A 23,155-nucleotide genomic window follows, 5' to 3' on the forward strand; every position below is an offset into this window, starting at 1 on the left:
ACCTTCACCCACATCACAGCAAAACTCCAGGGACCTGATGGATGTGACCTCTGAGGCCAGGCTGAGCTCAGCTGAGCCCTAGTCATGCCTGGAAGAATCTAGTTGCTGCAAACACTTTGGCTGGCATCCTGTGATTAACTTCTGGGGCCACTTCCAACATGGAAAGCAATTCTAAAAAACGCCCAAGACTGCAAATACTCTTTGGTGTAAGAAGCACAATTGACAGTTAAATAAAAAAGAGGCTTTATCAGGAGTCCTTCAGTTTGATAGGATCATAATTCTGCAGGCCTAACCTCTACCACATGCCCCATATGCCAGACTTGTCTGTCATTGCTTCCCATGACTACCTTAGTGAAGCTGAAGCTGACGTATTTCTTCTTCACCTCCAGTGCCATGGAGGACTCCTGCAACGTACTCCTGCTATCTAAGGATACTGTGGTAACCAAACTGACAATGCATTACCTAAATAAACACCGTATTTTGGATGCACAGCCTATTTGGTGATACAGGCAAATAAGAACAATTAAAAACCCAAGGTACACCTAATCATCTAAGAGTCTTTGGGTTAACGCATTGGTTTGGTAGTGTCAGCTTTCCTTGCTTTTATCCTCCTCTTTCACGTTTGCTCTTGTATTTTCTTTTCAGATCACATACAGGCAAAAGTTGACTTGAATACCAAATAAAGGAGCAGTGCCCGTAGAGACATTTCCTAGATACAAGGCATAGATTTTGATTTTGAGTTGCTGGGCAAAATTCTCCTTCTCAGCAATGAGTTTGTCTGCTCCATCCGGCTACCTTTTCTAGTTTAGCAAATATCTTTTTAACAATAGGAGGAGCTTTAATCTGCTAATTGCTGCATTTCTGGTAGGAGGTACAAACCCCCTTCAAACTTACTGAAGGTAGCCTGAAATTTTCAGCACCTCTCAGGATTCTCAGTCCTTCCTGGCTGACAGTGTTGGTGCATCTGTGACTGACTGAAGAAGCCTTGTAAGTTACTGTGGAATATTATCTTTGTTGTCATTTTTCTATTATCAGTATTTAATCAGAAACTGTGGATAACAGTAATGTAGCAGAGTAAAAAAATCTGTATAAAATGTATGACTATATAAGTGGCACCACTTATATGGGATAGTCAACTCATAGGGGTTGACAACATGATGGAAAACTAGGAACCAAAGGTTCTGACTAACTGTGGAACTGCTAAGAAAGTGAAGTAGAGGTAGACTTACTCCTCTCTTATTCCTTAACTGGCATATGTTTTATAAGATGACATCAAATGTGAAGCATATTATATTACTATTTACAGTGAAGGCTCAAAAGCAGTGCAGGAAAGTTTGTATTAATGCAGTCAGGTGGTATTTCTACAAACTGTAGCACAGTGGGCTGAGGCTCCTGATATACCTGTGCATACAGTATTTTATGCATGAGTGAGGTGGAAATCAAGCTCCATCTGTGGGCTGCTGAATACATTTTCTGATAGCTACAAAGGAGGAGTCAAATCCTACCATTGTCCACTGGTGCCAAAAAGTCACCATATGATCCTGAGCAGAGATATCTGAGAACCTGTTACTTTGTCTTTCAAGCATGGCCATTCCTAATGGTAAGGCTGAGAAAATGATTGCTAGACTTTATGAGACTCTTCAACCTTGCAAATGTTGTGGGATGCCAATTTTAGGACAAGCACAAGCACCTGGCACCTGAGAATGTAGTAGTCATATCAGCTCACAGGAATGGAGGCATGGTGATAGGTACTTGGAATTAAAGCCAATGTTTAATGTCTGTCCAAAGCAGACAGGATTTCATTTCTACAGATCTCAGAACCATGTACAGAACTGAAAATCCTGATTTTTTATTGTCTTTTGAAAGACCTTTTGGAGAAACTACACCACTTAAGAGAAGGTCACCCTGGTTGTACTGTGTTTTATTTGCAGCCACCTCTTCTGCATGTGGTCTAACCTGCAAATGAACTTCAAGTACGTGACCCTACTCTTGTCATTTGGGGCACAAGTAGCTGAATGAGAAAAATGAGAAAGGGGAACAATGATAACAGTGAGATCAGTCAAGAGGTGGTGCTTTGCACCATTTCCATCATAAAGAAAAGGGACCTGAAGTATACATCACAAGCAAGTCCAGAGGCATATCAAGAATGACATAGAATGGAGTCTGCAGGGTAAGAGTGAGAAGAGAAACACAGGATGCAGGGTGAGTCTGCGTAAAGACACTCAGTGTTGGAGATGAGTGCAATGAAACTATTAAACTAAATAAACGAGCAGAAGAGGTCAAGAAACAGAAAAGCAGGTTCTAAAAGCTAAAGCAAAGATTCAGCAGGATAAAGGTTGAGGCATCCCCGAAGCATGTCTGAAAAGCTCCTCCTCTTGCCTGCATATATCTCATTTTAATTATGTTCAATGCGTACAAAAGCACCAACATTTTAAAGAGACACATTGCTTGAGCTGCCGCTAATCTTTAAAGCCTCTATAGGCACAAAATTGAAAGGCATATTTCATGATCATCATGAATTAAGGATCCCAGGTAAGGAAGTCTCTGAGAAAGAAGACAGGCTTATTCAATGGAGAGATATTTTAAATCTCAAAGACCACAGCACTGAATAAGGTAACTGATAGTACTGTGTTCCTGCTAATCATACTGCACCTTGGTAGCTGGGAGTGAGGCTTACTGGTAGCTACTTGCAAAGAAAACACCACGTCCAGATGGGTACAGGGAACATCAGTGTCTCCTGAAACTTCACCCTGACTCACATATCAGACTTGGTGTCTGATCTTGCCATCAAGCCGAGGAAATAGTTTTTAACAGGTTGTGTTCATGGGATTCCAAATCTTGATTATATCATGACCGCTTTGGAAGCTAGGAGAGAATAAAATTTGCACTCCAGGAGAACTATTTTCAGTGTTTCAAGGGCAATGTGTAACAGTCAATATCAGATGTTTATGCTGGAATGTAATCCATTCTGAAATGATAAGGGATGACTTGGCTTTTCTGAGTTGTAAAGACAGGAGCAAAACATGAGCAAAAAGACTAAACACTTTGTACCATCATGGTAGCATCAAAGCTCCTTGAAATATCCACAGCTTAGAATATCTTCTGGATAGATAAAGATTTGGAAAAAAAAAAAAGGTTTGTTAATAAATAGATTAAAACTGAAGTTTCAGTAGAAAAATCCACAGAAGAGACATTGATCCCACCTCATCTCGTGGAACACAAGATGGAAGACCACATTGAGAAGTTTGAGTTCCCTGGCGTTTTTTGACTGGTTTGCTGACAACTATAATGGCTATCCAGAGAAGCACCACCTAGAAATGCTTGAAGAGGAGTTCCATTATGTTTGTCCAGCATATATTTAGAGAATATATTCGAGGAGGCTTCTTGACCACTAGGTCGAATGTTTTGGTAGTTATAGAAGACTGGCTGTCACTCAGATAATGGTACAGGCAGGTGGCATTCCCATTACCAGCACTGTTGATGGTAGTAATGTTTTAACCACAGGACACACTGAAGATGATGAGTTCAGCTCCTTCAGAGGATACAGTCTTTGCTAGGAAGTCCAAACTGTTTTTTCCCCCCAGTATTTGAAAACTATAACTTCTTTGCTGATAGCTTTTTTACTTCCTGACAGACTTCTTCCATTCACAGGGAGAAATCTTTTTGTAAGACAGAATCCAACCTTCCTGTTGAAGGGAACTTTGGCCTGGCTTGATCTGGCAAACGCATAAGCAGCCAAAGGCACAGTGTTATTGTTTCTTTGTTAGTCAGAGTTTTCTCAGTCAATACAATGGCAGCCTTATAATTTTGCCTGCTAACTCTAGATTTGAAAAGATGAGAAGAAAACTGTGCCTGAGAATTCTGCACCATGATATGACAGAGTATCTTCATATTTCTGAAGAAAACAAATGTTCAGATGTTTATGTTGCCTTTTGTGATGAACAATCTATAATGGCATTTCTCCACTGAGGAAAATATGGCTTGTGGATGAAGCTCTTAGGAGGCCAATTGCAGTAGCTACTTGATTTCTGTTGACATTTGGAGAATGAAAAGTTACCCATGAAGATGCCATATCTATCGGAAACTTGTCTATCAGTCTGTCAGTCTTCTCCCTCGAGGAAGGGGGTGATAGATGTTCACTTCTTGCTTTTTATACTCACTGCAATGAGTAGAAGGATGAGGAAGGATGCCTCTAAAAATCCAGACTGTAGAGTTTGCCTGAGCAGGCTGCAGTGCTGTGTAGCTGCACTTTGCTGTTCTCGGCTAACAGTCTTTTCTAGCTCAAGTTCTTTATATGTAGAGGTCCTCCAAGAGTCCTGCTTACTTTAGCCATACCGTGTCTCTGATCTTCTTGGACACAAAATGAAGAGCAGAGGGAGATGTTCTGGGGAAATGAATTCATAATACAAATATAGATCAAATTTTGAGGGGAATTAAAAGCAGATTCGTTAAGGGATACCTGATGAGCAACAGTCATTTGATTTTGTTGCTGCAGGAAGTAAGAAAGGACTTATGGGCTGTTTCGGCTGCTCAGCCACTTCCATCTTGGCTGGATATAAAGGGCACAAAGAGGACAAATGCAAGCCAACAGCACTACAGTTCTGGAGATACATGAACTTCAAGAACAAGAATTTACCAGGATATAGGGAAAGAAAAAGATTTAGGATTTGTCTGTGCCATGGAGACATTGTAGTGTCGAAAGTCTGAATAACGTAAGTCTTTGTGGAGAGCTGGAAAGAGAGTCAGGATTTCAAATCAACCTGGCTGCTGTCAGGTAATAGTCTCCTGTTACACTGGGGAGTTACCACAACCCCCTCCAGATTCATCTGTCTGCCACTGCTGTGTGTGGTTTTAATCATAAGAACTCTAGAGATAATCCACCTGCCACCAAAGTCTGTGAAACTGTTATAAGACCAGGCAGAAATGTATCTGGTATTTCTCTGACAGGGAGTACTATTGGATTGCAGATGGCATAATTCTCAATTCCCACAACTTTACAGTGAAATCAAATTATTAGGGGTAAAAAAAAAATAAAATATAAGTGAGGCAAGCTGCTCAAACTCTGCATTCTTCCATTAAGTGCAATTCTTGGAGAATTCCTGGGGGTATTTTGAATAAAACCAGTCAAAATATTTTTTTTCTATAAAAATATGTCCCATTAGAAGATGTTGAAAGTGATATGTTCTGAGAAATGTCAATTTTGAAAAAAAAAGCATTTAAGAAATGTAAGATTCAAATATCACTTTTTGTCCTTTCAGATTTCAATTTGTTTTCATTTCAATTAGAAACTTTAAATAATGATGAAAATGTCAGTCCCAGACTAAACTGTTTTTACTTTACTTAAGCAAATGTTTTGATTTTCCTCAGTTATTTCTGTTAGAATGATCTTTTACTGAAAATTTTGCAATTATTAATTTTTATCCCATTTTAAAACTGAAAAATGTTACAATTACAAGGAGCTTTTGTGACACAAGAAAATCAAGCCTTCTCGAAACTTTAACCTGGGTGAAGCACCAGTGTTTTGGATAGTTTTTGTAAATTGAGATTTGGTTTTAGTGCCTATTAGAAAAGGGTGTCATCTTACAAGAAAAGAGAGATTCAAGGTGTATGATGTTGCCTTTACTGGGGCAAATGATACACACCTTGCTGATTACCCTAGGAAAAGTGCTTTGTTCCAGCACAATGTAACGTGCTACTCCTCAGATAGCTCTGCAGAAGTGACTGAAATCTCTTGTCCTACAGAATTAAAATTTTATTTAGTGCAATAAGGCGATTTAGGAAAATTATGACACCTGCAATGAAGTTTGCCACTACGATTCTGCCTGCACTAACTCATACGGGTCAATAGACACAAAGTGCTAGCTCATACAAATGCAATATTTATGCATTTATACCTCACATGGATTCCACATGATCTCAGATCTCAGGGGGGGATATTAGCATATCCATATGCAACAAAAGTCTATTTCTAATACAGTTAATAAGGTCAAGGTAATTTTTAAAGCAAATGAGTCCTGCAGCTATCAGTTGTCTTCCTTCATTTCCTATGTATTCTGAGATTTTGAAATTCTAGAGCTTGCTTTTCTAATTAGCTACAAATATGCAAATAATACAAATTTGAATAGCTTATTAATTAATTTCATATATATCCATGAAATTGTCAAGCAGTAATCTTATGGTTCCATGTACTTAAGGTAAGTATAAGGAAAGTAATTTGCTTTAATTTGGTTATGCAGATTACCCTAGATTGACAATTACTGGACAGTTAATGACTGAGTCACTTCTTACGCATCTGAAAGCTCTTTTTTTCCCCATGACTTTCAGCAGAGGAGAACAATTGGTAAAGTATGGCTATGCAAATTATTCTTAATTTTCAGGATGTTTTAATAATCCTTCTCATTAACTCTGGGAAAATGATGAGTTCAAGTCTTATGGTAATCAAGCTTGGGGGGCACCTGAGAAACAAGCATGTGTTAAATGCTATCAGAGATGTAGTGCTTATCTGCAGGTACAAGTACTGATCTGACTCAGAGAGGCAGGTGCATCTTGCCTGTGTAAAGCCCTAGAACAACTGGATAGAAAGGCTTTGAAGAAAAACTGAGCCATGAAAATAGATGTTGAAAGGCTACTTGCATGCAGGACCTTTTACTTTGGTTTTACAGGTGGAATGATTTCAAGGATTGTCCAGTTTGAGTATCAGCTGAGTGGAGTTTTTCCTTATTTGAGCACCTCTGCCTGATGCCTTGTGAGACGGAGTGGACTTCTTTCATTCAACTTGCCTTTTCACTTGACCAGTTCTTGGTCCACAGGGCTCCCGAAGGAGGTAATCAGGACGTCCTGGTCCAGAGCAGACTGAGGAGTATGACGCTGGGAACAGACCAGACCACTGAGCAAGACAGAGAGAGTACAAGTGTGGTATCTGGAGTTCCCAGGTCTCCAGCTCTATTACTATCCATGCCAATGGTTACCTCATTACTGTCCATAACTACTCCAGTGTGCATCACTGTCTTTACTATGGCAAAGTCATAATGGCTTCTAAACACCACATCCGGCAGTGTATTTATCACTGTGCTGGAAAGGGTAGTCTTCTTTTCCTCCACCTCTTCAGGAAGTTTTATATTCTCTCTTGCATTGATCGTTATTCTCTTTTCTTTTCTTTCTTTCCCCTCTCATTGTGTGGAAGGGAGAGAGGGAGGGAAGTCTGTGGGGCTGGTTTTCCAAAAAGGATCACAGCCTGTATCTGGCTGGTTTTTACTAATTACAAATGACAGTTCTTTTCATATGCAGGTTCTCCCATCCTAAACACCCAAATAAATCCATCATCTTGACTTCTTATCTGTACCACTGTTGTGAGAGAACAGCTGCTCTGGAAGGCTTCAAGAAGAGAGATGGTCTATGGCACGGCTTGGCCTGCTAAGGTTCTTGTGTACTAAGATCATGCCACTGATTTTGATCTTGAAATGAAAAGGAAGAAAGAGACTGTTCAAAGCATTCATAGCAGTCATTTTGTTACTTTAAATACATGCTGATGTGTGCTGTATAAGGTAAGGATTTTTCCATTTCTTGTAACATCCCACAGCCTGTCTTGGAAAGAATAATGGCAGCAGAGTTCTTCTCTAAGATGAGTTTCCTGAGCCACAGGTAGGCAGCAGCTTTCCTTGTCTCCAATGCCTTGCAATACTGCTCTAGTATTGAGAGGAAGAGTAACATCTACTAGCTTCATCTTCCCTGAGGGCCGATAATTTAAGGAATCAAGCAAAATCCTGAAAGCATGTCCCTTTTTTTTTTTTTTTTTGTCATGGCTGTGCCTATCTTCAGAGCACTGGCTGTTTGAACACTTCTAAAGGTATATGCTAATTCCTTATTAATTAGCTGATAGTATTCCATGGTCTGGGAAAATGATAAAGAAGAAGGAAAAACGAAGGAGAGATTGAAACTTGGTCCCCTTTGTGTATCAGTGTTAATAGGGTTTCCTCGGGTAGGGTCACCTGCCTCGGGCAGGAAGGAGGATGGACACCTTTGTACTTTGTAGGGCTCCCTCTGTGAAGAGGCTTGCTGGGAGCTCAGTATGAAGGGTCTACTGAGGTGCAGTTGGCAGGAGCGTGTGAATCCGGAAGGAAGATTGAGTAGCATCTTTGCAACCCCTGTGTAACCAATGGATAATTACACTGGTCGTGTTAAGGTCAGAAGGAAGCCTGCAGTCTGCAGCAAAATATCCACTTCCTCAGGATGATACCTCCTCTGGGGACTAATGGAGCCAGATGGAGACTTGGTCATGACTAGGTTTTTCCAGGGAGGCAGGCAGGCAGTCCACCAGCTCAAAGACTCTGCATGCAGTGTTGCCTCAATCCTTCCTTTGGCAAGCCCAAAGCCTCTTGGACAGGGTGAAGATGAATAAGCCATCTTATGCTTTGATGAAGGTGCTGAAAGAAAACTGCACATGCCATTGAAAACAGCAGAAAACCCAATCCACCTTCCTTCAAATGCAACAGGGCTATAGACTGCAAGAGGCAATAGATACAGTTGAACCAGCAGCCCCTGTTACTTTTGGGTAGTAAACCTCTGCTCAAGGGAGAGTAGGCAGAGTTACCAGCAGCCCAAAGAGAGAGTTTGTTATGGACCATTTTCACTTGAGATTTGTAACAGTTAGTATTTAATTCCCAGCCTGTGTGTTTTCATTGCCTTTTAAATTACAAAGTTATTTAAATAATGATGATGCACAAGGTTTCCTAGAATACAACAGCCTACAGAGTCATACTGGATTTCTGTATAGGTTACAATAAAGCCTACAAACCATTCTGGGATTGGAAATGCCAATCATAGACAATATCAGAGCACGTTAGAAGTGGTAATGTGGAGATGGCAGGTGGCTGTTACAAAGTTAGTGAGCAACATTTTTTTGTTCTACAGGTTTCCCAAGAATAAATGATTACTGATCTGATGAATTCTTTGGCTAAAAAAAATAGTAGGGGTAGTTAGATGATATGTAATGCTCACTGTGTGTCATTTACTATATTCAAGTCTGGGCAAACAGTTGAGCCTCAAAATCCCTAGCTCTAACTCTCGGTTTGTTTTAGTGCCTTTCTATTGCCAAGTGTTTCTTTACTGCTGAGGCATCTTTGCCTTCAAGCCTGTTCAGCTTAGGAAAAGATGTCACTTGATCTGGCTTGGGGTGAACCAGATTTTCTCCCAGTCACTCAAACAAGGCTCAGGAGACAGCACTGCTGACTGGTATCTCTTGTTTAAAACCGGATTTTGAGAGAATGACTGGGATGTGACTAGCTGGGATGTCCTATTATTCTGCAACAGTTTTACTAGCAGTTAGAGCCAGAGACACGTTTTTTGGCCATCAATTATCTGACCGTAAGCAGCAATCCAGTCTCTACAGCTACGTCATCTGGACACAGCAGGGAATGGATCCCATTTAGCAGACATCTAGGAAGATATATGAAGCAGAAGTCATTCTGTTGGCATGTTGTGCCAGACCATCTCCACAAAGAACAGCCCAATGAGGGAAGGTAAGAGCACAGCCATTTCAAAAACTGTTGTCTAGTGAGAAGTAAGAAGAAAACCCTTATGTTTGCCTGGCTGGTACATATGAGGGTAGAGGGAATGGGGCAGGATCAAATAAGGATGCTACATTAACTATATTAGAAAGGGTAAAATTGGTTTATATGTGTTTATCTTTGATCACAAATCTGGCTGGGAGGCCACATTCTCTTGCCTGCCAGCAAAAAAAACCCATAATCAGGTCTTTATAGAATGGCAACCTCAAAAATTTCTGTGCATTTAGGTTTCCAAAATGGTACCCATCACCATGCTGCACTGCTGCCGAAGTGCCTGGCACAAAAGCCTTCACAAAGGTGAACAGCTTTTCCCCTGAACTCATGGTACCTTAGCTGAAGACAGACAGGAAAAATCACTGATACGGTAGGTAAAGGGGAACTAATTACTGCCTTTCTGAAATCTGCTCTTAGGAATGGGAAACGTGATCTCTGCTTCCCAAGATTTCAGCAAAATTTGGAGAAAGTTACAGGCGATAAGAAGATGGAAGAGAAAAGAAAACTAAAGAGGAAAACAAGTAAAATATTTGTGTCTTTTCCCCCATTCCATCACGTTCATTGCTTTCATTGCAACTGGCAGTGCAATCTGGAACCAGTTAGCAGATCTCTAAATATGCATAATAGTATGAGATGGTGCACAGAATGAGGTCTTGGAGGACCAGTGTTAAAAGCCCTTGTAATTTGAATGAAGAACAGAAGCTTTTACTGCAAACGTGAATGAGTGAAACACAAGGGACTGTGCACCCCTTATTACTGCAATCTGCGTGTGGAGAAGAGAATCGCTGGAAAATTCCTTGGGCATTCTTAGCAAAGTAGGTCTTAGAGAATTAAATACCAGAAAACATCTTTCACTGCTTCAAGGAATTGCCCTAGGTGACAGAATTAGCTGGATTTGAACTCAGCTGAGCACCTTTTTTTGACCATTTAACTATGGTGCTTAGGTAGCTATCATTAATTAACATCAATATATTCAGAGACAATCTAAGGAATAGGAGTCAGAGTTATTTCTATGGATTCATATAAAGATACAATCTCTAATAGAGTTCAGGGAAAGTTAAAAGAAACGTTTGCTAGGCAAAAGGAATTATTTATACTGGCTAGTGAGCAAATGGAAAATATAACCAGCCTCAGGTAGCTCTAATGTTTTTTATTATTTTTTTCTTCAGAATGTTTTAACTAGCTTTGTGGAAAAACATATTGGAATTAAAAGGAAAATGAAATATAACTGTATTATATTACAAATGTTGATGCCAGAATATTGTAATATTTTTTAAGGTGATGTGATGTGATAGAAAAATGACAAGAAAAATTAAACACTGGTCAGAACAGCTGGTTATGCACTTTTTAAAGAACTCTTTGTACTAAAATGAACATGTCACACACTTATTTCACCACTGAACCAACACAGGACAAGGCCTGTGGTATTTTGTGTTCCTACTATTAGCTATTATTGTTATTCTAACAATGATTTACAGTCAAATAAGAAAACAGGACCTCTGTAAAAGCCTTAAAACCCACCAATATTTAGGGCATGTGAAAGCTTGCAGTAATTAAAAGCACAATCCATTCCTCAGTGCAGTCAGTGAGATGCCATGCCCCACCATCTTTAAAGAGAGCTCAGGAGGACTCCAGACAGGTTTGTGCATCAACTCTTACAGCTACAGGGATATCTATTTTTCTTTTCACTGCTTTTTCAATTAGCTTTTAAGAATTTGTTCTCCTGGATTCTTTATCTTCTGTTTCTCATATTTTGATTAACTAGTATGTGTGTAGCTAAATTTATTCAGTAAGGCAAATTTATTTTTATGCTACTCTTAAATCTCCCCTGCATTAAAATACCTTCTGATTATTCCATGCACCTGGAATAATGTTGGAAGTCAAGTACAACAAGTAGTTTTGTGGAAATCATAATACTGAGATATTACCTCAAAACTGAGTAGTATGAAGTGTCTTTCAAAGTGGGAAATATATGCTTTCTTCTCATGGTGCTATATTGCTAGTCATCAGTAACAGCTCAAATACTCAGGTAAACTGAGGAAGGAGTAATTCATGTTTACTGTCCTCTTTTTTTTTTAAAAAAAAAAACATACATTTTTTTCTGTTTGCCTGCATTTCAAATAGATTTTGTTACAGAAGAAGCTGTGCAGTTACCAAAATCACCTCTTTGAATGGGCAAATCACACCAAGAACTCTGGAAACGCACTCAGAATACCAACATTTTTAAGCCAAAAGATTAAAAAAAAAAAAGAGGCCCCATCTTCATGACAAAAATATACGTAAGTAACAACAACATGACCCTGTTCAAACATGGTTGTGGTCAGATAGTCTTATCATACTTATTTCTCACCGACTCATACTTATTTCTCACCAACACAAGACGAAAAACATGCATTAGAATTGTTGATTAAGTACAGGAGGTGATAAAATTCAAATCGATCTAAGCCTAATTTAGGTAAGAGTTCAGGGAGGGTCTTCTGATATTCACCAAAGGCAAAATAGAGCACTAGCATTTACCGCTGCTGCAGCTCACAACCATGCTTCAACGCGTCTTCCTACATACAGAAGCTGGGGCCACCTTGGTGTGTTACCTGAATTATTCTAGCTAGAAAATCACCACCAGATATTAAAAAAAAAGCAAACTAAATCCAACCCCAACCCCATCCCCACCCCCCCACCCCCAATCCCATCAATTTTATCAGTAGTTTTTCCAAAAAGTAAACAAGTCATATATACATACATATACACGCACACAGGGATAGCTCAGGACTATGTACAACTTCTAGTATGGCAGCAGTAAAGGTATGACAAACACAAGATGTCAAAAGAAGCCACTGTGCTTCTCCAGCCCTTTGCTACGTAATTTAGAGGCCTCTGCTACCCAGATGGCATTTGAAAAAGAGAGAGAGAGAAGGAAAGAGGGAGGGGGGTGTTTTCTGCCTCTTCCAGAATGTTTGGGTAAATGAGCTTGCAAGTTCTAGGAATTGCAAAGATTTGGGTCCAGTGGCAGCTTAAGGCCAAAATCTGAGCAGCAAAGGGCATGGAAGCAGAGAGAACCAGACAGGCAGAGACAGAAAGACAGACAGACGCAGCGACAGAGATGAATGCCAGTCTCAACTGAGGTGTAGGCTAGATGTATGTCGTCCTTCCACCGATCCTTGCTCCCATTGTGGGGGGGTGTGTGTGTACAGGACTGTGTCAAAGGGGCCAACCACTCCAGTCCTTGCACTAGCAAAATGCCCTAGGGCAGTTCTGCCTGAATAAGGACTGCAGGATTTAAGCTGGTTCTCTGCCTTCAGACACATTGATTGAGGGTGAAAATGAACTTGTGAGGTTTAGTGTGGCTGGAGACGAGGGAGAGGAAAGCAAGGGAGAAAAGGAAGAAAGGCAAGGGGTGGGTTAAAAGGGAGAAGGGCAGGAGAAGGTGAGAGGGAGGCTTGAGTAGAGGCTGTCAGATATTCCAAAGAATGGGAGCAGGAGCCCATGACAAATCATATGAAGCCTCTTGACAACAAAAGCAAGATGACTTTAAGAAAAGGCCCCATGTGCCTGATTTAAGCCTGAGCTGCTTTACTTCAGATATAAAAAAGACTAAAGAAGAATTCACTGCACAGGTCTCCAAGAATTCCTGGGAGCTGAATGCTTTAGTATCTCTCTGGCCTTACTTCATCAGTACTCAGGAAGCAACCAAGCTGCAACCCTCTGCTGACTTCCTACTAGAACTTGGAAACCTTTTCAGAAGTGCAAGACAATAAAGTACTCAACTCTCTTGATTATCTGACAGACAAACACCAAACCGCAGGCCTGGGCACAACAGACCTAACCGATATTTTCTAGAAGAAATAATACTGCAAGATGGGTTTTGGGTTTCTCTGACCTTCTTCCTCAAGCACCCAGGTACTACCTGTCCCAGATGCTACCATGCATCATATCACACACAACACTGTACTTTCCTTTTTTTAACTCCTGTCACCTCTCCCATTAAAAAACCCCACCACTGCCATCAACCCTCAAAACAGTTGCATTGCTCACTCTTGGGAAAACAGGCACTGCTACAACAGGAAGGCAATGCAGGCAGGGAAATATTCCATTATTTCACGAAAGCTGGCAAGTCATCAATTCCCTATCCTGATAGTTCTCATCTCGTACCCATGCATAACCCCCTGGCTCATCACACCTACTGTATCGCATCATGTATCTGCCACAGGAACCTCCTTCTCCTTTGTACCTCCTGCAGTTTTCACAGACACAGTCAAACATGCAAGTATGGTCACTGAGTGGAACAGGTGGGATGATTACCAGTCCACGTGGTTGCTCAGTCATCCTCATGCACTCCCAGACACAGCTGATTTTTTAAGTATTTGCACACGCAGACATGCTCAGAGGCATCAGCAGAAGCCCTCAGCAACAGGCTCACAGGTAGGTGCAAGCCCTCCCTCCACAACATCCTTTCAAGACAGACAGACAGAATCAAACACGTTACAATCCCACTGCCACTGGTACCTGCACTGGTGCTTTGGAGACACACGTGCTCCCACTTGAAAATGCCTCTGCAGCTCTCACACATCTGCACACTGCGAACTGCCTGCTCCAGCTGGATGGAGGGACACAGGGACTCATCCAGCTCAGTGGGCACCACTATGAGGGTCATTTTGGTGGCAAACGGAGACTGAGCTACAGTGAGTCTTTGGTCTGACACTGGAAGGGGTAAGAGCGATGGAAAAAGGACCCTATGGACCAAAGACGTGTCAGATAGCCACATTAGCAGCTTTTGCAGTGACTCAGGGCCTGACCGTTTTTCTTTCATCACACCGGGCAGTGCAGCACAGAGCACAAAACGAATTTGATTTCCCCCTTTGACACAGCATAACAAATACTAATAAGCGACTTTCTTTGCCTGGAGGAGGAGACAGCAAGCTGTCAGTCAGCTTCACAGCACTCAACTCCAGGCTGTGTTTGCTGATGCGGAAAGGAAGGAAACACAAGCCTTTGCCTGGGGCTACTTCTGGGACAATATACTCCAAATTTCCTGGCTTTTATTCAACTTCTATAACATTCTCTTTCCTGTTGTTATTGTAATAGCTGGTATTAATTTTTACCATCTTTTACCATCTTAATGTTTTTTTCCTAAGGATCTTAAAGTGTCTTGTAAATATTGATGACAATGCTTTCTTAATGTAGGGAATAATAGCAATCTCCATTTTACTGATAGGGAGACTGAGGTATAGGGATCTAATAATGGAATTCAACCCACAGGCTCTACCTCCTAGGCCCCATATATTACATCATCTTTCATGTTATTCCCCTAAAGACATTCTTGGACTCAATACTTAAAAGAAGCTGTCACACTGTAGATGTAGTCTCCGCCTTGGAAATTCTTTTTCTAATAGCAGATTAGAAAGTCCTCCTCTCACTCTTTAGTTACTTAATAAATGGCTTAAGAGTGGCCCGAAACAGAATTAATGAGTATTTCCAGACAATTATGAAAAATTCTTCATTTTGTGGCTACGAAGTTAGTTGTGTAACAGTTACTGAGAAGCAGAGCTCTGAAAAAGCAGCTTGAAAGCAAGGCAATTCAAAAATGAATTGGGCAGAGATTGTGCCACTCTGAAGTTTTCAAACCCACCAGATTTTAACCTGCCCTGTGCCCTTTGCACTTACTCAGTCATGTTAGATGTACCTCTGTGTGTCTGTGAAGCTGTTTGAGGGAATTGAGATGTTCCCAAATTGCAGCAAACAAGTGGGCCTAACATGATGCGATTGGACTTATCACTTGACATATCTCTACCTCATGGAGATGTTTTACGTGGAGGCTTCCTAAAGGACTCAGAAGTGCTGAAGGCAACCTGGGTCCTACCTCATGAGTACATGCCTTCTCACTATTTTTGAATGCACAGCCATGCTAACAAAAATAAGCTGAGCTTACCATGCAAGTGTATACTCACCCACAGGCATGCAGACGAACATGCCTACATACAGGACACTCTCAGATACAAACACCCACTCATAAGCAAGTCAGACTTGCACAGAAAGATAGCCGCATTGGCTTGGAAAAAAACATTCATAGTCTCAGTTACATACACCACAACCTATGTGTCTCCATCAACAGCCATTCCCAACACAACTATGTATGAAATACAGATGTTTGTCAACACGCTTTCTTTCCTTCACACATGAATTCACGTCTGTACAATCTCTCATGAATTTGTAGCCCATACAACAGGCATCCAAACACATTCAGGAACATAGACTACAACCAATGAAGTGCACACTCACATATATCTTAACGAAGGTTTTGGTCTGGGAAATTCCTTTTCAAGAAATAAAAATGATTGTCAAAAGGACAAAACAGAGCATGGGGGACTGCACAAATAGATGCAGAAGAATATCTACACACACATTGTGGTGCCTGTCAGTCAGGGTTCCCATCGCAACTAAAAGTTATCACAGCTCAGCACCTGCTGGCTATGCTTGCCCTGGGTGCAAACAGCTAGTGAACCTCACAGAGAAATCAGGCTTACGTGCCTGTGGCCACATGTCAAACTATCCTGTGCCAAGTGTCTCCCTTTTCCCAAACTGACCACAATAAAAGCTGTCCCTTCGCTCCAAGAGCAACACCTTCCAAAACCCTACCACAAAAATTCTTCAGCTTCTAAGGAGTTGGGCAGAAACATCTTACCTGCACCTGACCAGGTGAAACACCTCCAATTAGTGGAGTTAATTGGCATTTTAGGGTTTTTCTTTCTTTTTCAGACTCCAGGTGTCTTGGAACAAGATAAGACAGGGTACAGAAACACAAGGCAGGGTTTTCTTAAACCCACAAACAGCAAGAAAGCAACAAGCTCCTGAGGAGAATTGGAGAAGTGTATCTGATAAACTGCCTCACACTGCTTGGGAAGATGACAACTGTCTGTCCAAGATGGGCTGCTACTTCCAAAGCCCATCTGCTACCAATGTAACATATCAAGTGCTGCTAGCAGGAAGGGAATCCGACAGGACAAACCAACATACAAAACATTCTCTTATTCAATAAGGGTTATAAGTGCAAAGGGATTTCAGAACATTTCAGTACAATCTCCATCCATAGCTGCTGCTCATTTATCAGTGCATCAAAGGATTGTGCAAGTTTTTAGTAACAAACATTAGAAACTAGTAGCAAAGGACTTGCCTAGATAAAAAGAGAAGATTTAAACATGCCAGGTAACAAAAAAACATGTGCAGAAATCTGTAAAAACTGTATAGAAGGAAAGGATTCTTTAGAGGAAACAGAGGGACCATCATGCAATACCCTTCAAAACCATTACTAAGAGAGTCAAGGCCGCTCCAGCTGCCTCCTCAACTAAGACAGGTGATGGTTGCTTGGACAGAGGCGCGCCCCCATTTCTCATAGACTTCTATAACCGAAAACTGGATTGTAGGCCTTGGTTGACATGAACTTGAATTTAGACAGGGAATGGAAAAGAGAGGGAGCCTTGTCAGTGGTAATTAAGCACACCAGTACAGATAGCCCTGGAGACTGAAGATCAGAACATAGCGTGATTAGCAGCAGCGTGACCTTCTCAACAACATGCTGAGAATGAATGTGATTTATCCTGCTTAAATTTAGCACCTGAGAGCTGGGTGTCTAGACGAACTTAAGAAACCTAGACACTCACCAGTCACTGGATAGATACCTCTGAAGAGCAATTCATTTTCCCTATTATAGACATAAACAGGAAGGTACCAGTTGGCCCCAGTAGGTGTGTATTTCTCTCCACAAACTTTAAGAGGAGGCATGGGTGACTGACTCCTTCTCAGGTGACTAAAGTTTAATGAAATGTATATCAAAGTGTCTTAACCCATGACATAAAAAGTTCTTTAATTTATAGGAGATTACTGTGAATTTGTTCAAAAAGATCCATTAAATTTTCCCTTCTGTACAGGGTTTCTGAATATTATAGAAAACCATTTCTTTATCAAAACACAAGGATTTTCCTCCTTTCTGCTTAGAAGACTTTTCACATACATCTGTGAGGAAAACCTTGCTGATTATTAGAATAAATCATCTCCAGTTAACTGTGCTTATTTCCTCAGTATTCATGTACAGTTCTGCTTCTATGGACAAGTCCTTATATCTCTTTAGTAAAAGGGTAACCAAAATTGTTCACGACATTCTGGGAAAGATGTTGTAAGCAATTATTTGTGTCCAGAAATTATGACATTTAAGAGATGTAAATGAAAAGTTAATTTTCAGTTAGAAACTATTTTCCATTCTCTCAAAAGACAAGGAAAATAGACCAGTGTCAAATAAAATATTTCATTTATTCTAAATCAAAATAGTACAACTTGAATAAATGTCCCTGTTTCTGAATTTAAAGAAAACTAAGCTGAAGAGAAATTAAACTAGAACAAAGGTATGAAAAAATTTTGCTTGGAAAGTTCCAAGTAAGGCATTTTGATTTTTTCAAAATATTGCCTACCTTTTCCCCTAAACACAGCACTGAGTGAAAACTATGCTGTCACTTTTCTGCTTGCAATGGATTGCCTAGTACACAAGTCCAAGCTAAAATGTTTATTCAACAGACATATCATTTTGCAAATTCATGATCAATTTGCTCTTCATTAACATATTTACAGCAATTTTCTTTCAATCTTTATTTTCCTGGCCTTGCTAAGCTGGATTTTGCAGTGTTTCTGCTCATAAACTCACTGGTCTTTCTTTCGGGAATCTGTGTTTACTGCCTGCCCTCTGTCTCTTTTTCCTGTAATTCTATATCCATCCACCTCCAAAAAAAAAACAGAGGGAAAAGTTTGCCTGATGTGATTTATTTCTTGAACACCAGCTGCTCATTTCAGTCTCCATGGCTCATTCAAACCTTCACCTGTCTGTTGAGATGGGCACCAGTTGGGCTGATCAGCATAAATTGTGTTGGTGGAATTTGTGAGATGGAGCAAACCAGGTTGCAAACACAAAAAAATGGCTTGAATCTCTGTCATTTTGGATTTGGGGGGGGGGGCTTTCTGTTTTTTTTTTTTTTTCATTTTATGCACATTTTTCAAATGAGAAAATTAACACGAGGAGCAGGTTCCTCTAAACAGACACGATTTGGTCTTTTATTTGTTTTGGAGGAAGGCTGGGTGAGGAGGCACAGGGAGGATTCCTGGTTTGGTTCCCGCAGTTCCACCTCAAAAGAAGGGACCTTTAGACCTCTGTGGGGTGGAGAGTACTGAACAGCCATGGGAAGCAAAGCATAACAATGGGTAGACCAAAGTGCTGGCCTAGGACTATTCTAGCAGCTTCCCATGGTACAAATAGCTTTTTCATTTACACTCCACGTTTCCCATCACTTTTCCTGCTATACAGTTTAATTCATGCCAGGAGGATTATGAAGGGAAGAAAATGATGCAACAGTCAAAAAGTCCTTTAATTCGTTCCAAAAATTAAAACTGAATAAAAAGAAAACAAAACAAATTAAAAAAAAGAAGAAAGAAATTAAAAACAAAACAAAAAGCTCTGAAAACAAACTCAAAAGAAGGGAGGAAGGGGGAGGAAAAAAAAACCCGGGAAAGACAAATGAATGTTAGAGCAGGCACGATCATGGACAGACGCCAGCTACTTACGTTCACCTCGGTGATTGCTATATCAACAATGCTACCCACAACAATCAAGGCGTCAAATGTATTCCATGCATCACAGAAATAGTGCTGCATGTGGCAGAGAAGCCAAGGAAAGAGAGAGAAAGGAAGAGAAAGAAAGAATGAGAGAGAGAGAGGAGGGAGAGAAAGAGGAGAAGGGAGAAAAGAGGGAAAAAAAGTAAAAAGTAAAATAAAATAAAATAAAAAACAAAACAAAACAAAACAAAGCATGAAAGAGGGAGAGAAGAGGAAAAAAATAAGAAAAGAAAGAGGTTACGTGGGCATATTAAATAGTCTCTTACCACTCTACAGTATTGGTTGCTCAAACCTCTGTAACGTTTCACATGATGGAGGGTATCAACAAAAGCCTGGTTAGTCAGAAAGTTACACTCAAGCATGTCTACCTTTTGGAGGGAAAAAAGCACACACACCCCAAACTCTGTGCACTTTCACCAGTCACAGCCTTGGGGCCAGCTATGACAAGTGAAAAAGAAGGAGGCATTTCCCCCCCTCTTTTTTTTTTTTTTTTCCCTGGGAGAAGGAGAAGGACGACGGCAAGTTCAATAAAAGCATGACTAGAGGGAAAAAAAAACAGAAAAAAAAAGATAAAGGAAGAGAGAAAGAAAGAAGGAACAGCAGAGGAGGAGGAGGTGGTGGTATCCTGGGGAGGGTAGAGTAATACTCACATTAGTTTCACTGAGAATGACGTCTATAATGCTGCCAATTACGATGAGGAAGTCAAAAACATTCCAAGGATCACTAAAGTAACCCTACATAAGGAAGGGGCAGGCAGGATGGGGATTAAAAAGGAATGTTAGACAGACAAAAACAGTTCAAAATTACCATTAGAATTACTGCCCTGATATCTCTGAAGGTTTTCCTCTGAAGTTTACTTGTCGACTCTCAACCTGTAACCCAGTCCTGGAATCCCTGACTTGTGTGAGCAGCCGCTATCAAGCTAATGTGATCCCAGGGCAGCCACTTCTCCCCTCTGATTCTGGGATGGCAGGGTGAAGGGAAGTCACGTAGATCGCTTTGAGCATGGCTGCTCACAGGAGTAGGGCTTGCAGGACCACTTCCTCCAGACATCTCTGATTCCTAGCAACACAGCACCCTTCCCCAGTTGGCTTAGATTTAACTGGGGGTATAGTAAAAGAATGGCATCATGTGGTTCTCTCAAAAAAGTTCTCCCCTTCTGCCAGTGCGAATATCAATCCACCAGTCCATGTTCCAGCTGTAATGCTCTCTGCTGGCATTGGAAACGTCTGGCTGCCATGTCATGATGGAGCAGAGGGCACAGTTGAGCTGAGGATCTGCCGTTTAAACCTCACTGGTCGTCACTTTTATCTTTAGCCAGCTACAATGAGTGTTACAACAGCGATTAGCCTAACAGTTTCTCTTACTAATGCTTTCACTCCTGTCTTGAAACTAGTAAGTGGGACTGGTATTTTTGTTACTCTGAAAGCACGTCTGCACCTCAAAGTGAAAGTGTGAATGCAGCACATGCTGGTGTATCCCACCAGGAAGCGGTAAGGACAAGGGCAAAGTTGGCTTTAGCATGTCCTAAGAGTGAGACTTCTTGCTCACTCACAGTAGAGATAGCACCACAGCATCACTGCATCATCAGCTGTCTGGGATAATCTAAGCCATATCTGCTAACATGTGCTAAACTTGTACCTTCACTGTGCCCCCTTCACTTTAAACCCCTTTGGGATCTATCTCAAACATCTCATTGTCTTAAGCAGGGCTCAGGAGATGCTAACCAGCACTGCTTGCCATCTTCATCCTGCATGATTTTCAGCTGGGTGGGCCATAAGGATACAGGATCCTTTTGGAAAAGGTCCTGTTCAGGCCAGGAGGTGAGCTTCTGTATGACAAGTCAACATCGCGAGCAAAGAAAACTTATCTTTGCTCACTGAACACCTGTGCCAGCCTCTTCTCCTTGTTCTGCAGTCCTAAGAGGAGGCACACATAAAATTCTCCATCCTCCTTTTATGTGTTTGGTTTTGTGAGCACGGGCTAATCTGACCTCCCTGCTTCCCAGCTGCAGCATGTCTCCAGTGAGACTGAACCCAAGTTGCACTGCGAGTGCTATTCTTAGCTAGAGAGTCAGGTCATGGGTAAAGTGTGAGTCTGTGTTCCCAGGCAGTGTTGCAGAAAGCAAAAAGGAGGAAAAAAAAAAAAAAAAAATTAAAAAACCCAAGCACTGGCACTGCACAAGCCAGGCTTGGGAACCTGAAATTACTGTGGGTTCAACCATCACATGGAGCAGGTCCTGGCAAAAAGTGTCTTTCCAAATGCTGAAACATTGCCTCCAGGATGCTTTGAGACTCACAGTTATAAACTGTGTTATGTCTGGGGCAGGAAAAACAAAAAAGGATGAAGTAGAGGAAGCCACTGCCCAGATGGTTCCACATCAACGAAGAGAGCTGGTAGTCTGGACTTTGAAATCTTCTCCAGAAAACCAGAAAAGAGCGTGTTTAATTCTGCAGCCTGAAACAGGCAAATCGTAGCAGATCTACACTGGGAGGAGTAATCATCCCATGGCTACGCATTACTACACAATTAGCTACAACAGGGAGGAAGGAAACAGGAGCAAAAGCAAACTCAGAGAATATTATTATTCAGCGTCCAGCCTAGAAAATACACAACAAATATTAGAATGAATTCAGTGGTGGTGTCCAGCATCGTTAGCAACCAGATGGACCTGGAATAAAACTGTAATTAGGCTTCACCAAGAGGAAAGGGAGGGAGAGAACAACAGATTAAATTGTAGAGGCAAACACATTTTGAATAAAGGACAGACAGAGACCATACAGAGTTGCAAAAAGTGGCTTTGCAGCCTGATGTGACCTTGACAGAGCGTACACTTGCAGGATCAAAAAGAACAGAGTAGAAGACAACAGACCCAATCCTCCTGCCCCTGTTCATGTGCACAGTCCTGCTGAAGGCAGTGGCACTGCTCTCATGCTGATTGAATACATGCATTCAATAGCATGGCTATCTTCCATTTCCTTCTCAAATTGCATAGTTTAGGAACTTTTCAGGATTTCAGCAGGAACACAAACAACTCCACAAAACCCCAGAGTTTGCTTTTAGGCAACTACAAGGGTGAAGATCCAAAACATGTTCTTCAGGTTTTGCCCATGAAAACAAAGACTATCTAATTTTAAATCTATGGTGATGAATAGGTAGCTATGTTTACTGTGATTGGCGCCACACTGCAAGAATCTTTTTGGTATAACCAAATTCACAATTTCATTGTTTCTTTTTACTGAGCAACTCCAGGCAGAAAGCCCAATAGCTACTGCTGTTGCTAAAACAACATTTGCTGTTAGTACAAAACTCAGGTGACAAACAGCATCAAATCCAGTCCTCAGACGACCACTGAAGACAGTGAATTAAATTTTGCTCTCAGTTGCAGTAATGCAACCTCACTGAAAGCAATGACACTGCACCGACACAGCACATCTCAGAAGAGACTCATGCCTAGAAAGAAAATGTCTCTTTTTCATTGCTATCACAAATAGCTGCTCTGGAGCTTTGTGACACCACGGCACATCTGGAGTCACTCTGCTAACTTCTGTGGAGGTTTACACTGTTTGGTTTCTCCCAGAATGCTCTGCTGAGTCTCATCAGATAGGTCCTTGCTTGAAAGTCATGGGCTAGTCTCCTCTGGGATCACAGAAAGAGCATTACTGTGGTATGCTATTGTGTGGCTGTAAGGTGAACTCAAGAGAGCTCTTCTCTTCCTCCTGTACCTCTTAGATGAGAGAGGAACCATGGATATGAATGCAGTTTTACTCAACCCCACATCCAACAGGACAGCGTTGAAATAAGGAAACATTAATTTTAAAACCTTCCTTTCCTCCTCATTTGCTCCTTCTGTGTTTCAAACAGAAAGGTGGAAAATAGGAGGATATTATTCACAGTAAGAGAGCTCAGAGAAAACAGAGAATGTAGACCCTTCATTTGCGTGC

At 41.1% G+C, this 23,155-nt stretch overlaps 1 protein-coding gene across 23 annotated transcripts in view; it reads right to left on the reverse strand.

The window, feature by feature from the left end:
* The window catches only part of CACNA1C (calcium voltage-gated channel subunit alpha1 C), a 481,236-nt gene that overhangs the window by 33,952 nt on the left and 424,129 nt on the right, over positions 1-23,155 (reverse strand). For 10 of the 23 annotated variants that reach the window (XM_054054621.1, XM_054055304.1, XM_054054769.1 and 7 more), the window contains exon 30: positions 19,161-19,244. The exons of 1 other annotated variant lie outside the window; for it this stretch is intronic. In XM_054054621.1, coding sequence (XP_053910596.1) covers positions 19,161-19,244 — 84 coding nt within the window. Of the gene's footprint in view, positions 1-19,160; positions 19,245-19,861; positions 19,946-23,155 lie in introns of all 23 variants that reach the window. 12 more of the 23 variants (XM_054055220.1, XM_054055139.1, XM_054053927.1 and 9 more) reach the window with 2 other exon arrangements.

Source organism: Cuculus canorus, chromosome 1 (assembly GCF_017976375.1).
Source record: "Cuculus canorus isolate bCucCan1 chromosome 1, bCucCan1.pri, whole genome shotgun sequence".
In the NCBI taxonomy this organism is placed as follows: Eukaryota; Metazoa; Chordata; class Aves; order Cuculiformes; family Cuculidae; genus Cuculus; species Cuculus canorus.